The sequence below is a fragment of the Malus sylvestris genome, chromosome 15, assembly GCF_916048215.2.
Source record: "Malus sylvestris chromosome 15, drMalSylv7.2, whole genome shotgun sequence".
In the NCBI taxonomy this organism is placed as follows: Eukaryota; Viridiplantae; Streptophyta; class Magnoliopsida; order Rosales; family Rosaceae; genus Malus; species Malus sylvestris.
The window spans coordinates 19222560-19241879 of NC_062274.1; the positions used below are offsets into that span (position 1 = coordinate 19222560).

The 19320-nt window shown below is 37.7% G+C and overlaps 3 protein-coding genes across 3 annotated transcripts; 1 reads left to right on the top strand and 2 right to left on the bottom strand.

Annotated features, from left to right (window-relative positions):
* Positions 1-6820: 6820 nt before the first annotated feature.
* Positions 6821-8531, bottom strand: LOC126605384 (vicilin-like seed storage protein At2g18540). Its single transcript, XM_050272765.1, has 2 exons — positions 7302-8531; positions 6821-7096 (listed from the first exon to the last, which is right to left on the bottom strand). Exon 1 carries the CDS (start codon positions 7970-7972, stop codon positions 7310-7312), a length of 663 nt encoding a protein of 220 aa, XP_050128722.1. The 5' UTR covers positions 7973-8531; the 3' UTR covers positions 6821-7096; positions 7302-7309.
* Positions 8532-9088: 557 nt separating this feature from the next.
* On the top strand, positions 9089-11231 carry LOC126605021 (putative F-box protein At1g65770). Its single transcript, XM_050272371.1, has 2 exons — positions 9089-10428; positions 10952-11231. The coding sequence occupies exon 1, from the start codon at positions 9167-9169 to the stop codon at positions 10421-10423; it is 1257 nt and encodes a 418-aa protein (XP_050128328.1). The 5' UTR covers positions 9089-9166; the 3' UTR covers positions 10424-10428; positions 10952-11231.
* Positions 11232-11705: 474 nt separating this feature from the next.
* LOC126602766 (uncharacterized) lies at positions 11706-19056 on the bottom strand. The gene is made up of 4 exons (XM_050269641.1): positions 18998-19056; positions 16300-16563; positions 16177-16207; positions 11706-11953 (listed from the first exon to the last, which is right to left on the bottom strand). The coding sequence occupies exons 1-4, from the start codon at positions 19054-19056 to the stop codon at positions 11765-11767; spliced, it is 543 nt and encodes a 180-aa protein (XP_050125598.1). The 3' UTR covers positions 11706-11764.
* Positions 19057-19320: the final 264 nt, after the last annotated feature.

A 19320-nucleotide genomic window follows, 5' to 3' on the forward strand; every position in this document is an offset into this window, starting at 1 on the left:
GCAAGTAACGCGACAAAACTTTTTGACGGTTATAAACAAAAAATCACGATTTAACAGTCATTTTAACTCCGATTTTGATGATTTTTTACAACCACACTCCTTGACCCTATATGAATACAATGATTGAATTCGATCTTCAATTTAAAATATTTACACTAGTGGATACCACAAAATCTTATGTTATACTTAATAAAAGTATGAATAAACTCTTAAGTATTAGTGAATCTATTGTTTTGATGGGATACTCATTCTACAAAACTAGTTTCAATTATCCAACCGTCAAACATGTTTGTATATACTTCGAGATCGCATACGCCAAAAATTGCAAAAAACAAACATTCAGAGATCAAGTAATGGGACAAAAGTTTTCGACGGTTATAAATGAAAAATCACGATTTAACGGTTATTTTAACTCCGATTTTGATGATTTTTTACAACTACACTCCTTGACCCTATATGAATACAAGTAATGAATTCGATCTTCAATTTAAAATATTTACACCAGTGGATACCACAAAATCTTATATTATACTTAAAAAAAGTATGAATAAACTATTAAGTATTAGTGAATATATTGTTTTGATGTGATACTCATTCTACGAAACTAGTTTCAAAGATCCAACCGTCAAACATGTTTGTATATACTTCGAGATCGCAAAAATTACAAAAAACAAACATTCAGAGATAAATTAACGGGACAAAACTTTTCGACGGTTATAAAAAGAAAAATCACGATTTAACGGTCATTTTAACTCTGATTTTGATGATTTTTTGCAGCTACACTCGTTGACCTTATATGAATACAATGATTGAATTCGATCTTCAATTTAAAATATTTACACTAGTGGATACCACAAAATCTTATATTATACTTAATAAAAGTATGAATAAACTATTAAGTATTAGTGAATCTATTGTTTTGATGGGATACTCATTCTACGAAACTAGTTTCAATGATCCAACCGTCAAACATGTTTATATATACTTCGAGATCGCATACGCCAAAAATTGCAAAAAAAAAACATTCAGAGATCAAGTAACGAGACAAAACTTTTCGACGGTTATAAACGAAAAATCACGATTTAACGGTCATTTTAACTCCGATTTTGATGATTTTTTACAACTACACTCCTTGACCCTATATGAATACAATGATTGAATTCGATCTCCAATTTAAAATATTTACACTAGTGGATACCACAAAATCTTATGTTATACTTAATAAAAGTATGAATAAACTCTTAAGTATTAGTGAATCTATTGTTTTGATGGGATACTCATTCTACGAAACTAGTTTCAATGATCCAACCGTCAAACATGTTTTTATATATTTCGAGATCGCATACGCCAAAAATTGCAAAAAACAAACATTCAGATAGCAAGTAACGGGACAAAACATTTCGACGGTTATAAACGAAAAATCACGATTTAACGGTTAATTTAACTCCGATTTTGATGATTTTTTACAACTACACTCCTTGACCTTATATGAATACAATGATTGAATTCGATCTTCAATTTAAAATATTTACACTAGTGGATACCACAAATCTTATGTTATACTTAATAAAAGTATGAATAAACTTTTAAGTATTAGTGAATCTATTGTTTTAATGGAATACTCATTCTATGAAACTAGTTTCAATGATCCAACAGTCAAACATGTTTGTATATATTTCGAGATCGCATACGCCAAAAATTGCAAAAAAAAAACATTCAGAGAGCAAGTAACGGGACAAAACTTTTCGACGGTTATAAACGAAAAATCATGATTTAACGGTTAATTTAACTCCGATTTTGATGATTTTTTACAACTACACTCCTTGACCTTATATGAATACAATGATTGAATTCGATCTTCAATTTAATATATTTACACTAGTGGATACCACAAAATCTTATGTTATACTTAATAAAAGTATGAATAAACTATTAAGTATTAGTGAATATATTGTTTTGATGGGATACTCATTCTACGAAACTAGTTTCAAAGATCCAACCGTCAAACATGTTTGTATATACTTCGAGATCGCATACGTCAAAAATTACAAAAAACAAACATTCAGAGATCAATTAATGGGACAAAACTTTTCGACGGTTATAAAAAGAAAAATCACGATTTAACGGTCATTTTAACTCTGATTTTGATGATTTTTTGCAGCTACACTCCTTGACCTTATATGAATACAATGATTGAATTCGATCTTCAATTTAAAATATTTACACTAGTGGAAACCACAAAATCTTATATTATACTTAATAAAAGTATGAATAAACTATTACGTATTAGTGAATCTATTGTTTTGATGGGATACTCATTCTACGAAACTAGTTTCAAATATCCAACCGTCAAACATGTTTGTATATACTTTAAGATCGCATTCGTCAAAAATTACAAAAAACAAACATTCAGAGATCAAGTAACGGAACAAAACGTTTCGACGGTTATAAACGAAAAATCACGATTTAACGGTCATTTTAACTCCGATTTTGATGTTTTTTTACAACCACACTCCTTGACCCTATATGAATACAATGATTGAATTCAATCTTCAATTTAAAATATTTACACTAGTAGATACCACAAAATCTTATACTATACTTAATAAAAGTATGAATAAACTATTAAGTATTAGTGAATCTATTGTTTTGATGGGATACTCATTCTACGAAACTAGTTTCAATGATCCAACCGTCAAACATGTTTATATATACTTCGAGATTGTATACGCCAAAAATTGCAAAAAACAAACATTCAGAGATCAAGTAACGGGACAAAACTTTTCGACTGTTGTAAACGAAAAATCACGATTTAACGGTCATTTTAACTCCGATTTTGATGATTTTTTACAACTACACTCCTTGACCCTATATGAATACAATGATTTAATTCGATCTTCAATTTAAAATATTTACACTAGTGGAAACCACAAAATCTTATGTTATACTTAATAAAAGTATGAATAAACTTTTAAGTATTAGTGAATCTATTGTTTTGATGGGATACTCATTCTACGAAACTAGTTTCAATGATCCAACCATCAAACATATTTTTATATATTTCGAGATCGCATACGCCAAAAATTGCAAAAAACAAACATTCAAAGATCACGTAACGGGACAAAACGTTTTGACGGTTATAAACGAAAAATCACGATTTAACGGTTAATTTAACTCCGATTTTGATGATTTTTTACAAATACACTCCTTGACCTTATATGAATACGATGATTGAATTCGATCTTCAATTTAAAATATTTACACTAGTGGATACCACAAAATCTTATGTTTATACTTAATAAAAGTATGGTATAGTACTATTGTTTTATTTTTTTTCATAATTATTTTGGTGAACTTCTCATAATTTGAATGATTTTTAATGTTTGGTTTTTCTATGCTTAGTTTATGCAGAAGATAGTTATGACGTGGAAAACCTTACTGAAAACATCATCAACATAACTCTTGAAGGCAATAGATCAAGCCAAAGTTCCAATGCAATTTCATGATGATCGATGTAAATCGAGGATTTTGTAAATTGAGGTTTAAACTTTTGAGAAAGATTTCACAACTTTGAAAACAAAAACTGTTTCATTTTGCATATCCTTGCACATTTAAAATTTGTAATAGATTAGTAGTGTATGTATTATTTTTTTATTAGGCTCTTATTTTCGAGTGTAGATGTAGTACTTAAACGACAAATGTGTTTTAATGTTTTGAAGTAATATTTATGTGGCAATGTGTGGTATGTGCAAATTTAAGAAAAAAAATATATTTTTCTTAACGGGTCATAACGGGTCATAACGGGTCGGGTCACTTTACCCGTTGGATAAAGTGACACGACCTGTTAAGGACCCGTTAAGATAACGGGTGTGACACGACACGACCCGTTAAGATAACAGGTGTTACACGAAAACGACACGAACACGACTGACACGACCCGTTTGCCAGGCCTACACATAACACATCGCTCAATGCGAAAACTATATCCAGCCAACGTTGCAACATGGCAACAACACTCGCTAGGCGAGACAACAGGACTAAACTAAGATAAACTAAATTAAACTAAACTAATCTGAAAGTAAACAAAAAAGAAAAAATCCGAGAGAGGAACCACAAGTCGGCATATTCTGATGAAGGAATAGGACGATTTTGACACAAGACAACATGCAATGACAAGCACCAATAGGACCAGCACCATTAGCAAGTTCCGCAGCAGATGAAGAGACATCGGAGTGTCCAAATCTAGAAACTTCAAGCGGCGGGGCCTCTAAAATAGGTCGACTCAAGCAGTGCAACGTCAAATTATCATGCCCAAGGTTGAGCAACCTCAAAGTTTGCACAACCCAGGTGGCATAGCACCAGACCTGGGCGTAGAAGGCGATTGTTCCCTAGAAAAGTTGATGGCAAAATTCAATTTGAAAATCTCAGCACCGGAAAAGAATGATGGAAGTGGCTCCAACTCACCAACAGCCCCAAACCAAACACAAACCTCAAATCAAACCCCAAATCAAAGAGAAAGCCTTGACAAGGGCAGAGAACGAATCTGGGATGGTGGCCCGAAAACAACGCACAATTAAGGGAGAGAAGAGAGAGTAGTGCCCACATGGTGGAAAAAGAAGTAAAAAAAACCATGGATGGGGGAAGGAAAAAAGGTGAAGAAACATAGAGAGAAAGAAAAATGCGGTGAAGCAGAAGGGAGGAGAAGGTATAATGGGAGGAAATGAAGGAAATGGAAGCTAGGATGAGGAGATAAGGATGGGCTGCTACCGGCCCCAAGCCATGGCAAGGGCCCAGCGGCTAGGGTGATTTGCAGGTGAGGGTTTCTGGAGGGAGAAAAGGCGATGGTTTTAGAGAAGGGCAAGGCACCTTGTAGTTATATGTTGAGCATTGGGTTAAAAAATAAAGGCTAAATAGCCAAAATGGTCTCTGAGATTTGCATAACTCATCACTTTGGTCCCTAACATTTCAAATCAATCAAAGTGGTCCCTGAGATTAGGGATGGGTTCAAAAAATCAAAAACCGAAAAAAATCGAAAATCGAACCGAATCAAATTCTTTTAGTTCGATTTCAGTTTTAATGGTTTAGAAACTGAACCGAACTGAATTAATTAAATTAATTTTATTTTATTTTATGTATTTAATTATCTGTTTTGGGTAATATTTTCTAAATCTAATTTGTAAGCTCAAATGTGCTAAGCCCAATGTGTTGCCAAACTTTAAACCAAAAATATTAAAAAAAGACTTTAGAAACTCTAAACCCTACCTATTATTTCTTCCCCACATAAGGTTCCGGAACCAGACATCCTCCCGAAGTACCTACATCCACTCCACTACACTGTCTACTTCTGCCCCAGCTTCTTTTTCCAAATCTACTATCATATAACATGTAACAAAATCCATAAACATTTATTTTGGGCAGGTTACTTGCATAATTTGTGATGGAAAAGATCCAACACACACTAAATAAATCCACGCTCACATTACTTTTACTAATCAAGTTGTCAACACGCAGTTACAAGCAAACAACCGTGATCTTTGAACAACATCATACAATGGGGTGTTTTGATATAGGCGCCTCAGTTTTGAAATTCTTAGATTTAACATCCATAGCTTTTAGATTTTTGATCAAACATTCTTATCTAATTTTTAATAACAAAAATTACATATATTTGGTTTACTAATCAAATGACAAATTAATATCACCTAAATCCTAAAATCTAGGAGATATATTATCCCATAATTCATTTCAAACGACATTTTTCATTACTCAAATAAAAAATATCATTAAAATTCTAAAAATACAACTAACATCCTATTAAACATAACGTACCAATTATCTCACATCCCAGCCTGGGCCCCCACCACATCCCGGGCTCGACTCTGCCGTAACACGATATTATCTGTTTTGGGCCCCGATCATGCCCTCACGGTGCATGATGGCCGTCACGTAAGGGTGACGTAGCCAGCATGCCTCGATCTAGGTCAGGGTGTGTCAATTATGGACATGATATATGAATGCAATTATGTATTAAACATAACGTACCAATATCTTGGTACATAATTGGTACATTATATAATCTTAGTTTTGGTACGTATTAATATTTTGGTACATTACAGATTACTAATTTTGGCATGTTATGTTATTCTTGTTTTAGTATGTACCATGGTATTGGTACAATGTGGTAACTTAACTTTGGTACGTACAATCTAGTGGTACGTTATGACCCTTAAAAAAGAGAGAATTTTTCATATTAAAAGTTTGTACTGAAAATTAATTATATCAAATTCTTAACAATTAATTATTGGGATAATGACTCAATAAAAAATTTCAAACTTATTTTCTTTCCAAGAATTTAGGGATTAGATCTGATCAGTTTCAATATAAATAACTCTTATTTTCATTTTTTTTCTTTTGTTTTCTTTAAAATTTACTTAAAATGATGAGTTGGAAATTAAAAAATGACATGGATAAAGATGGAAGCACATTAATCAAAATACGAAGCGTTTTAATAAAAAGTTGAAAACCCACAAATGTTTAATTAATAAGATGTAGAATTGGAGGGCTTTTATCTAATTTTACCTTAATTTTATTGTGTATACATGCGAAGATACAATAAATCCTTCTTCACATGCAACTCTTTTACATATGATGCGGTAGCATATTTTCGTTCTGAATCGAACATTACACTAAAGCAGAACGAGTGACTCACAACAATTAAGTTTCTATGGTGGGTAAAAAAAATTGAGTTTATTTTCAATTCTTGAATTCAGTATATTCATAAATTTGATCTGAGGGTAAAAGGCTATTTACTATCCTCATGTTTCATGGTTTTCAACATTTAGTATATCAAGTTTTTTTCGTCTCAGAGTCATATCTAAAGTGTAAATTTTGGGACAGTCTCATACATCCGTTAGTCAAACTGTTAAATCTGCCGTTAATTGTGACGTGGCGCCCATGTGGACAATGACTGGACGCCATGTGTCAGTCACGTTTTTTTTTTTTCTTCTTCTTCTTCTTCTTCTTCTTCTTCTTCTTCTTCTTCTTCTTCTTCTTCTTCTTCTTCTTCTTCTTCTTCTTCTTCTTCTTCTTCTTCTTCCTCCTCCTCCTCCGACTCCGACTGCAACTTTTTTTTTTTCTTCCTCCTTCTCCTTCTTCCTCCCTCTTTCTTCCTTCCCATTCTTCTTCTTCTTCTTCTTCTTCTTCTTCCTCCGACGACTCCGACTTTTTTTTTTCTTCCTCCTTCTCCTTCTTCTTCTTCTTCTTCTTCTTCTTCCTCCTCCTCCTCCAACTCCGACTGCAACTTTTTTTTTTATTCCTCCTTCTCCTTCTTCCTCCCTCTTTCTTCCTTCCCCTTCTTCTTCTTCTTCTTCTTCTTCTTCTTCTTCTTCTTCTTCTTCTTCTTCCTTCGACGACTCCGACTGCAACTTTTTTTTTTCTTCCTCCTTCTCCTTCTTCCTCCCTCTTTCTTCCTTCCCCTTCTTCTCCTTCTTCCTTCTTCATCCTTCTCCCTTCTCCCTTCTCCTTCTCCTTCTTCTTCCTCCTCCTCCTCCGACTGCAACTTTTTTTTTTTTCTTCCTCCTTCTCCTTCTTCCTTCCTCTTTCTTCCTTCCCCTTCTTCTCCTTCTTCCTTCTTCTTCCTTCTCCCTTCTCCCTTCTCCTTCTCCTTCTTCTTCCTCCTCCGACTCCGACTGCAACTTTTTTTTTTCTTCCTCCTTCTCCTTCTTCCTTCCTCTTCCTTCCTTCCCCTTCTTCTCCTTCTTCCTTCTTCTTCCTTCTCCCTTCTCCCTTCTCCTTCTCCTTCTTCTTCCTCCGAATCTGGGGAAGTTTTTTTTTTTTTTCTTCTTCCTCCTTCTTCCTCCTTCTTCCTTCTTCCTTCTTCCTTCTTCCTTCTTCTTCCTCCTAATTTGCCCATATTTGGTTTTTTTTTTCTTTTTTTTCTTCTTCTTTCTTCTTCTTCCTCCTTCTTCCTCATTCTTCCTTCCCCTTCTCCTTCTTCTTCTTCTTCTTCCTCCAAATCTGGGGAAGTTTTTTTTTTTTTTCTCCTTCCTCCTTCTTCCTTCTTCCTTCCTCTTCTTCTCTTCTTCCTCCGAATATGCCCAGATTCGGCTTTTTTTTTTCTTCTTTCTTCTTCTTCTTCTTCTTCCTCCGACTGCAACTTTTTTTTTCTTTCTTCTTTCTCCTTCTTCCTCCTTCTTCCTTCTTCTTCATCTTCCTCAAAAAAAAAAAAAAAAAAAAACCTTCATCTTCCCCAGATTCGGAGGAAGAAGAAGGAAGAAGGAGAAGAAGGGGAAGGAAGAAGGAAGAAGGAGGAAGGGGGAAGGAAGAAGGAGAAGAAGAAGGAAGAAGAAAAAAAAAAAAAAAACCGAATCTAGGTAGATTCGAAGGAAGAAGAAGAAGAAGAGGAAGGAAGAAGGAGGAAGGAGAAGGAAGAAGGAAGAAGGAAGGTGGAGGAAGAAGGAAAAAAAAGAAACTTCCCCAGATTTGGAGGAAGAAGAAGGAGAAGGAGAAGGGAGAAGGAAGAAGAAGGAAGAAAGAGAAGAAGGGGAAGGAAGGAGGAAGGAAGAAGAAGAAAAAAAAAAGTTGCAGTCGAAGGAAGAAGAAGAAGAAGAAAGAAGAAAGAAGAAAAAAAAAGAAAAAAAAAGAAAAAAAAACGTGGCTGACACGTGGCGCCCAATCATTGTTCACATGGGCGCCACGTCACAATTAATGGTATATTTAACAGTTTGACTAACGGATGTATGAGACTGTCCTAAAATTTACACTTTAGGTATGACTCTGAGACGAAAAAAACTTGATGTACTAAATGTTGAAAACCACGAAACATGAGAGTAGTAAACAGTCTTTTACCCTTGATCTTATATAATATGGAATCAACCATTTAAAGGAATGAAAATAAAATAACAATAATTAAATAAAAATTAAATAAATCTGACAAACTCACCCAATCATTGTTAAATAGGTTGATTAGAGAACAAAACGGATATGGATTCACTTACTATCCGACCTGTCATCTCAGACAATCTGAGAGTTTTCTTATTGTTGACAAACTGAAATCCCCATCCAATAAGGATTTGACAAATAAAAGGGCGCGAATTAGTGGGGAGGGACCACACCAAGATAAACAACCATTTTTCCGTTGATTCTCCATTCGCCCCAGTCAATCAAGATGGAGACGAAGGAGTGGTCCGATCTTCCAAAGGAGCTATGGCCGGCAATCGGAAATCGCCTCGACAACCGCCTCGACGTTCTCCGATTTCGCAGCGTCTGCAAGACATGGCGCTCCTCCGTCTCCCCTTTTCAACAACCCGTTACCCCTCCTCTGCCCCTCAGCTTCTCTTCCCCTCCCGCCGGCGAGGATGGCGGAGCTCTGCAGACTCAACCCAAAGCCCTACTCTTTCAAATCAAAGTCTATCGGATGGAATCGCTCGTCGGCGAAAAACCCAATTCGTCAAAACCGTGGGTGGTGAAGTTTGAGGAGTCGAGTTCCGGGGACTTGCGATTGCTGCATCCAATCAGTAACAAGCCACTCAGGTTTTCCCCTGCATCTAACTCTTTAAAGGAATTCAATTTGTTGGACTTTAAGATGGTCGAATTGCAAAAATCGTATAGTCTGCAGTTTAGGAATAGTCTCAATGTTGTTACGGCTTGTGTGAACAAAGTGGTAGTCATGGATGCAAAGAAGTTGAATGATTGTGGTATTTTTATGATTTGCAATGGCGGAAAGTTGGGTTTCTTGAGATTCGGGGATGAGAAATGGACCCATGTGGATGAACAAAACTCACACTATGATGATCTTATTGTGTATAAGGGTCAATGCTATGTTGTTGATAGATGGGGAACAATTTCATGGGTCAATTCTGATTTGAATGTGATCCAATTTTCGCCTCCGTTATGTGGGTTTGGCGGGCGAAAGCATTTGGTTGAGTCTTGTGGCGATCTCTTCGTTGTTGATCGGTACCTTGACAAGTGTGAAATGGAAAGGTTCCCAGAGCACAATGTTGAGAATGAAAATGTTAGTGTTTTTGGCCCTAATTTTCAAGCTCCTCCTCATCCTTTCGCCTCTTCTGTTGACGGCGAGGCTGTTGATTTTAAAGTTTATAGGCTGGATCAAGAATGGGGTAGGTGGGTTGATGTGAAAAACTTGGGAGATCAAGTGTTTATTTTGAGCAATGATGGGTCTTTCGCTGTATCCACCAGAGACGTTGGTAGAGTGAAGGGAAATTGCATTTTATTCACTGATCAAAAGCTTCCTCATTTACACGGAATTGGGGGATCAAAAAGGTGTAACACTCGCGTGTTCATGCTAGAGAGTGGCATCATTCGGGACGGACATGCTTTGTCCGCCTTTAACAAAATGCTCCATCCACCATCCAGTTGGCTCCGCCCTGTTCTTGATTTCCGTCGGCATCGGCTTGCTGACTGATTAATGTAAGTGTGATATGCTTTATTCTTCTCAAAATGTGAAATGTTTACTGTTTACTGTTTACTGTTTACATGCTTACAAAATTTTTGTTTTTGCCACTCGGCGAAACAAAAAGTGCTTTGTATTTTCAACTGAATTTCATCTTCAGAGTCTGATAGCAGATAAGCAATTTTCGGTATCATTAACAAGGCTAGTTCATGCAGTCTTTTTCCTAAAGAACATTATCATTGAGCTCAAAGGATTGTAGGTTTCCAGCGATTACAAACCCATGATTTAGTGCTCATGTTATGACAATCTTCCGTAGACACCGAATGGCTATATCGAAAATGTAAACAAATTGATGTATGATAACGCGCGTTTTAAAGAAAAACGAAGAAATACAGGTTTTCTTCAAAACCCGAAAAAGTTCTATCGCGATTCAGGAGGTAGATTGAGAGCATGATTATTCCCGAGTATTGTGTACTGATAGTGTTTCACTTGGAAAAAATAGGATTTGTTTGTTATTAATTACTTCTCAACACTTGACAGGGATATTGCTGACAGCGATTGAAGACACATTTTCTGCATCTCTCGGAGGCGGAATATCCAGTATCCAGTTTCTCATGAAGAGTGATTTGTAGAATCATCTGCTGTGAAACTAGTGTAAAATCATCAATCTAGTTTATCCGATGTGTAAGCATGCGGTTTATCGATGTTATTGTGGATGTATGTATGCAGATTATGCAATCCGTTTCTTCGTTGAACTCAAATCTTTACATGTAATTGGTAATGTAATGCGTTTCTTGAATAAGATTCCCCTCCTCACCCACCCCTTTCCACTCTCTTCTCCCATCATCCTATGACGACACTTGCTTGAACTCGTTGTCATCCTTAGCACGCATTAGAAACCATAAAAATTGGTGGAATAGTTCGATTGAAGAGCGTAATTTTCGGAACTTATCATTTCTAGGTTTTTGTTCTTGAGTTTGAGTCTTCTTGTTGGTCAAAACTAAATCGAAATGAAGAACACAAAACTTAAATTTCTTGAAAGATAAGTAATTTCGCGCTCTCTCTTTCAACTTTGGTTTCTTTAATTTCGTGACTTCCTTTTGAAATCGTAGCACAAAGGTTGTAAACTACAAACATTCACGACAAAACTCTTTTGATTTTATAAAATTTGAGTGATGATCGATGGACCAATTGGTTTTAGTTGTTAGTTTTTCAATTTTATTATAATTTAACAGACCAAAAATTGAAATTTTGGATTTATATATATTATCTAAATACAACCACATATCAACCACTAAATTGTAACAAAGCGAGAAGAACAAAAAAAAACAACTTCTCAATTATTACGACTAGCTAAGAGATGCATCTCATGGAGTACATCGACACAGGAGAATCAACCGCGGGCGCATCGTACACCCTTGGATGATCGCTCTCCAATCCGTAGTCCATCATCGGACGGTGATCCAAGTCCTCATCATGATCGTACACGAAATCAGGCACCTCAATCTCGCTCCTCCTCACGTGCTCCCACAAATAATCGAGGAAAATTTGGAAAAATAACCAAATTTTAGATCTCATATAGAATTATAACCACTATCTTAATTTTATGATAATTATAACCAAAACTTGATGTAAAAGTATTAATTTTATGATAATTATAACCTTTAAACTACCTTAAAATGTTGAGGATTACTGCATGCTGATACACAAAACCGGAAGTTTTAGAACAACGTAAATCCGACCGTGAATCTGCAAATAATGTAAATAACATAAGATGTATCGTGGTTCACCCCAAGGTTTGGGCTACGACCACACTGATTGTATTTCTCTGACTGTATGTATGGATTACAAGAGTGAGGGAGAGTCTTCTAGAGAACGAGAATGTTGTTGTGTTTGTGAGGGTATTGCCCTGTGTTGGGTTCACTCTCCCCTTTTGTGAGGGGGGAGGAGTCCACTTTTATAGAATAAGGGGCTCCTCCTTTTACATAATTATGGGCTAGGTAATGAGGCCCAAATGTTGAGGCCCAATGTGTCAAGGTCTGAGGCCCAATATGTGTGGTACCAACAGTAGTCCCCCAAGTCTTCAGTCAAGAGAGTCTTTTGGCTGGAGACTTCAAATCCAATCCATGTACGGGCCAAAGTGGCTAGATGTCTTGAACCAGTACTCAACCTAAGACAATGCTCAACATAAAGCAATACTTGGCTAGAGGTATCACACGTTACGAGACTACTCGGCTGGAGGCTATGCTCGCGGCGAGGCTGCTCGGCTAGAGGCTATGCTCGCGGCGAGGCGTTTGCTCGGCTGGAGGCGATGCTCGTTGCGAGGCGGCTCGGCTCGTGGTATTCCTCATTGCAAGTAACTATTTTATGTCGACATGCACTCAGTATATGTTGATTCTCGACATGACTCGGGTCCGCTTGTCGGGTTCGCATATTGGGTCTATGTGTCTGGTTCGCAGATCGGGTCCACAAGTCGGGTCTTTGAGTCGGGGCCATACGTAGGGTCATCGAGTTGGGGCTATCTGTAGGGTCATCGAGTTGGGTCCAGGCACATAGGTGTCCCAATAAGCGAATGTCCGAGCAAGTGTGTGTCCGGTCAGACAAGAGATCACCATGAGCACGTGACTCATCAGTCTATAAGTTGGTAGACTTCTTTAATCAGCAACAATGTTGATCAGTGGATCTAGTTGCTCAATAATTCCTGACCATAAATGACAGTATAAGTACGACCGTATAATGAATGAATCAAATTGACAAAGTTTGTCAAGGCAAAATAATGTATTATGTGCCTTTTTGTGAATAAATGATTTAATCTGTTGTGTGATAAATGACATGTTGTATAAGTGACATAGTTTAAAGGCAATCATAATATTCTAGGCCATGAATAAATATTGCACATGTACTTGGGTTAAATATATGTCACAGGGTAATAAATAATATATATATATTATATTTTCATTCAAGTCGTTGATATCCAATTTGATCAGATGAGGTGATAAAATAATTATATAATGTAAATGGTGTGGTGGGTGTACAGACTTTGCCACGTTTTATGGTAGTGATCTTATAATGATCAAAGTAATGATAAGCATCACAAACAATAATAATTATAACATAGTAAAAGTAAGAATCTAAGGCAATGTGACCCGACATAATAAGTACATAAGTGTAATCATGTAACTTTATTATAATGGTAATGGTGCACATAACTAATATATATATATATAAATATAATAAGCACATAAGTGTAATCATGTAACTTTATTATGATGGCAATGGGGCACATAACTAATATACATAATAAGCACATAAGTGTAACCATGTAACTTTATTATAATGGCAATGGGGCACATAATATATATATTAGTGAAGACAAGCAAACGTTGTAAAGCGTAAGCACACTGCAAAAGAAATGCTCATTGTAAAGCAAACGCTGTCATTGGAATTCCAATAATGATGTGAAGATGTGATGGTGTGGTTTCCAGCAACAATGTCACTATAAAATAATAATGAAATAATAAACTAGTTAATGATTTTGCAGAAAACTTATCATCTTCGTTGCTTTTCCTGTGGCTTTCTCAGAAAAGCCATTTCTCCTTCATGATGAAAGTTTCATCATTTCATGATCGTGGGACCATTGAGCCAAAGCTCTCCCGTCACATTCGTCACCATATCCAGTAGTTGGTTTCCACTGATAAGAGTTGTGATCATCCCAGGCATGCTGTTTGTTGTAGATGATGGTAGCATCGAGACTTCTGGCTGGGTTGATGCCAGTTCCGATGATGGGGATGGTGGCCAAGTGCACCAAGAACAGCTATCTGAATTGGGAAAAGGCTCGATATGCCATGGTTATCAAGGCTATCAAGAAGCCGCACCATATTTCTTTAACGGTCATTTCAACAGTGTCATCTCCAAAAGCTGCACCATATTATTCTAAATGCTCATATCTTCGCTGCTAAATTCTGATCTTTCCAAAAAACATGCAGCAAATTCCAATGAATGTTGCACAATAGCAACAATTACCGCATCCGCTTGCTCCACAGACAGAGATCGAGATAAGGAAGCGACGGCGTAGGAAATCGAATACACAGCTTGAATTTGAGAATCGGCCCATGATTAGAGCCCTAGCTTGCCGTCTCCAGCGGCCTCAATGCCATGTTTTAGAATCGGGATAAGGTTCTCGAGTCCTGGTCTAATCGAGTCGGGGAATGAGCGCAACCTCTGCAAGAGATCAGTGGACGAGATGGGCTTGCCGTCGGAGTAGATAGACTCGACAAGTCTGGCGAAGGTCTCGGCCATGGCGAGCGAGACGATCGAGTGCGAGGTTCAGTGCATCGGAGAGAGCCTGAAACTAGATATTTGAGTCCGAATCCAGATCCGAAAACCTCTTCCGGATCGTCGATGCAGTTGTTGATGATGGCGGATAAGTGGATCGCGTGAATGTGAGATCAGGAGACTTGGTGTGCAGCCCTCCTGCTAAACCAAACTCTTCGTTGTCCATCAGGAACTCATCAAATTGGAAAGCTGTTGCTACTGTAATACAGAGCACGACAGAGATTACGAAGATCAACCGCTAGTGAGACGACTGAGAGCAGGAGAGAGAGAGCGCCCTCAAGTTTCAGTTGAAGTCCGCGACTTTTGTGAAGATCTTGTAGGGTGGCTCTTTAGTCATCCTGAGGATCCTATGCAGGATGATGATAAACTGGCTCGAGCACTTGCTCTTTCACTGGGAGATTCATCAAATGTGTCTAAAGCAAAGAATGTTGAAAAATCTGTTGATGTGCTGGCAAAAGAGGGTTGCGTAGATTCACGGTGGAGGTTGTGAAAGTTTCACGATGGTGAGATGAAAAATTGAGAGAGAACCGACATAGCTTTTCGTGTCGTTTCCCACAGACGGCGCCAAATGTTGATGCACAAAACCAGAGGTCTTGGAACAACGTAAATCCGACCATGAATCTGTAAATAATGTAAATAACACAAGATGAAAATGTTGATGCACAAAACCGGCGGTCTTGGAACAACGTAAATCCGACCGTGAATCTGCAAATAATGTAAACAACACAAGATGTATCGTGGTTCACCCCAAGGTTTGGGCTACGTCCACACTGATTGTATTTCTTTGACTGTATGTATGGATTACAAGGGTGAGGGAGAGTCCCCCCCAGAGAAAGAGAATGTTGTTGTGTTTGTAAGGGTATTGCCCTCTGTTGGGTTCACTCTCCCCTTTTGTGAGAGGGGATGAGTCCCCTTTTATAGAATAAGGGGCTCATCCTTTTACATAATTATGGGCTGGGTAATGAGGCCCAAATGTTGAGGCTCAATGTGTCAAGGTCTGAGGCCTAATATGTGTGGTACCAACACTACAGATTGAGGCCATTGAATTAACTTTCTCTTTAATTAGCAGGACAAGCTATGAGAATTAATGTTATTAAGAAGGTACTAATTCCATGGGTAATTATTACTTTTTTTAATTAGATACTTGGATTTAGTGTTTCATTGACTAAATTACATAATGGATGAAGAAAGAATACGAAATTGCATACGCAAAGTCAATAGTGAAAACCAAAAAGTGATGAAGATTAATTTCTCGTTTTAAGATAGTTTAAGGGTTTGTTTTGGTTGTTGTGAGAAACCCTAATATTAAGGGTATATTAGTACTTTTACATCAAGTTTTTTTTTATAATTATCATAAAATTAAAATAGTGGATATAATTCTATATAGAATCTAAAATTTGGTTATTTTTCCAAATTTCCCAATAATGGAGCCTGCTCACGTACCTTAGCTTTTCGTATACCCTGTGCCGCACCACAAGCGCACGTTAATACAAATGACAGGAAGAATGCTTGCTTGCGCCTTTTCTGTTCAAGTAAATCAATCAATTATTTACTCGTTGGTGAAAAAGAAGCGGCCGAAGGTGGTGAGAAAGAGGCGGGCCTGGAGGCTAAGGTGGAGGAAATACACGGCTTCGAGATTCTGGCGGACGTCGATCGAGATGGCATCGTAGATTGATCGGACGGCTAAGATTCTGGGGAAGTTCTTGCACCTTTGAGCTCCGGTGTGCACGTACAGCGCATCAAACGACTTTTTCTCGATCTCTATAAATATTCTCTCCTTCAAATACTTCCACAGAGCATAACCCTCACAATTCGAGCTAAATAATACAAAAATAAAAAAGTAAAAATAAGATAAAAACTAAAATAAATTAAGGATAAATTGTTGATCACGAAGAATAATTAAGGATATGTTTGGGGATAATCTTTTGAAGTGGTGCTTTGAAATTGACAGAAAACGTTATAGGTCACAAAAGTACTTTTTGGAGAAATACTGGCTTCTTCAAAAAGCACTTCCAGGATCGCTTGGTAGACCTCAGCATGGTTCGAAGAAGTCGCAACTAGCATTTGCTTGGTAGACCTCCTAGATATAGCGGTGTCTCCAAGGATAAAGACATAACCTATTTGAGAACGTGCCCTATGTGAGTTAAACATATATCCAGCATCTGCGTAACCAATAAGGCAAGAATCAATCCGGGGAACATAGGGGGCGGTAACACTAAGAGATTCGTGGGTATAGAACAAGCCCAAATCGGTTGTACCTTTGAGGTAGCGGAAAATGTCTTTAACACCATTCCAGTGCATGGGTGTGGGCGCATTTCTATGTCTTGCTAAAAGATTAACAGCGAATGAGATGTCAGGTCTAGTGCACTGAGCCAAGTACAATAAAGCCTCAATTGCACTTAGGTAAGGAATTTCGGGTTCCAAAATCTCTTCCTCGTCCTCATTTGGATGGAAGGGATCTTGTTTAGCATCTAGAGTCCGAATGACCATGGGTGTACTCGAAGGCTTCGCTTTATCCTCATTAAAACGACGCATCACATTTTTGGTGTAGTTCGATTGACGCACCCAAACACCCGTAAACTCGAGACGTTAGGCTCGTACTGTAACGATGAATGTGGTTGAGTAGTGGTGGGCCTCAGGCGGACCAACATAGCTGCGTGCAATATTGCATTACCCCAGGTAGATACTGGCAGTTTGGTTTGCATAACCAAAGTTCGAGCGATCAATTGAAGGTGCTTTATGAAAGCTTTTGCCTGGCCATTTTGGGTGTGAACATGGGATACATGATGTTCCACATCAATCCCTACTGACATGCAATAATCGGCAAAAGTTTATGACGTAAACTCTCCAGCGTTATCCAGTCGAATCGACTTAATCGGATAATCAGGGTGGTGAGCCCTTAGCTTAATGATTTGAGCTACGAGTTTAGCAAACACAGCGTAACCTGTGGACAACAGACAAACATGTGACCATCATGTTGATGCGTCAACCAACACCATAAAATATTGAAATGGTCAACAGGTTGGTTGGATAGGTCCACAAATGTCCATTTGAATCCTCTGAAAAAATTTAAGAGGGTTGTGAATAATCTTTGTATATAAGGGTTGAGTATTCAACTTCTCTAAAGAACACGCTTTGTATGGCGAGAGTCCAACATAAAGATGTAACTTATGCCTGTGTGAAGATTTAAGGATATGACGCATCATGTCACGTCCAAGATGTCCTAAACGGTCATGCCAAAGCAACAAAGTGTCCTAGAACTCAAGCATAAGGCCAGCCACACTATGGGCGTCTATGTCGCGAATGGTTGTGATGTACAAACCATTCGGTAGACGTTCGAACTTCTCATGAATACACTTCTGGTCATATTCATATAAAGTGATACAAAGAAATTCAGAACCATTATCTTCAGTGGTTTCAATATGATATTTATTATCTCGAATATCTCTAAAACTCAGCAACATTCTTTCGGAACATGGAGAATAGAGTCCCTCCTTAATGGTCAAAATTGTACCATTAGACAACATGATACGTGTCTTTCCGTATCCTTCAATCAGGTTGGATGGGCTTGAGAGAGTTGTCAAATGAGCTTTCTTGCGTATCAAGGTAGTAAAATAGTGTTGTTCACACAATATGGTGTGCATGGTTGCACTATATGCCAAACAACTAACTTCCCCACTAGACATACCTAGAAATAAATTGATTGAATTGGTCACATGCATAAATATAAGTCCATTCATTCAATTAAGTAATTCGAGAAAATAATATCCATTCAAATAACAATCCATAATTCAAAACAAACCAAAACCAAACAAATTATTCCAAATACTTGGAAAAAATTGTTCAAAATCAAACCATAAACCTAGAAAAATAGGGGGTAGGGCCGGCCACTCATAATGGGTTCGGCCACTAGGGATAAACACCTTAAAAAAACATGTCTAATTTATTCATCCATAGGCGCTGACGCCTCCTGAAAATCCAATATCTCCATTGATGTAGTTGCATCTTCCAGATGATCCACATGTGTAAAGTTAGACTCATGACGGGGATGGTACTTGGTAATAGCCTTAGGGGAAGCTTGGCATACGCGTGACCAATGATCCATTGATCCACAACGATAGCACATGTCCAGTTCAGTAAAAGCAGCCTGAACGGGAGCTTTGCCCTTGTTTTTGAAGTTTGGGGCTTTAAGGGTGAGTGGTGGACGATGCTGGGTCACATTTATTCCCTTAGGTGCGACACCTTGTTAACCTTGGGCCCTTGGTGGGGCTTGCAGCCCATTGCCACGGCCACGACGATTCTTTCGTCATTTATGGCTCCTAAAATGTGTCGCATGCGCTTCTGGAGCGATGTTCGAGCCAGTGGGTCGAGATTGATGATTCTTCATCAAAAGCTGGTTATGCTTTTTAGCGATAAGTAAAATAGAGATCAAATATGAAAACTTGGTGAATTTATGTGCCTTATATTGTTGCTGCAGGACAATATTAGTGGCATGGAAGGTCGAATAGGTCTTCTCTAGGAGATCTGATTCGGTTAGTTCCATTTTGCAGAATTTCAATAGTGAGCGGATTCGA

What these genes read in the sequence shown, in the direction of transcription:
- LOC126605384 (XM_050272765.1), bottom strand. Translation starts at nt 7,972, where the DNA reads ATGAGGAAGAAGGAGGAAGAAGAAGAAAGAAGAAGAAAAAAAAGAAAA.
- LOC126605021 (XM_050272371.1), top strand. Translation starts at nt 9,167, where the DNA reads ATGGAGACGAAGGAGTGGTCCGATCTTCCAAAGGAGCTATGGCCGGCA.
- LOC126602766 (XM_050269641.1), bottom strand. Translation starts at nt 19,056, where the DNA reads ATGACGAAAGAATCGTCGTGGCCGTGGCAATGGGCTGCAAGCCCCACC. An exon ending in AGCCCCACCAAGGGCCCAAG is followed by an intron (nt 16,564 to 18,997) that starts GTTAACAAGGTG and finishes TGTATTATTTAG; the next exon opens with CTCGAATTGTGAGGGTTATG. An exon ending in AGCTAAGGTACGTGAGCAGG is followed by an intron (nt 11,954 to 16,176) that starts CTCCATTATTGG and finishes TTCCAAATTTTC; the next exon opens with CTCGATTATTTGTGGGAGCA.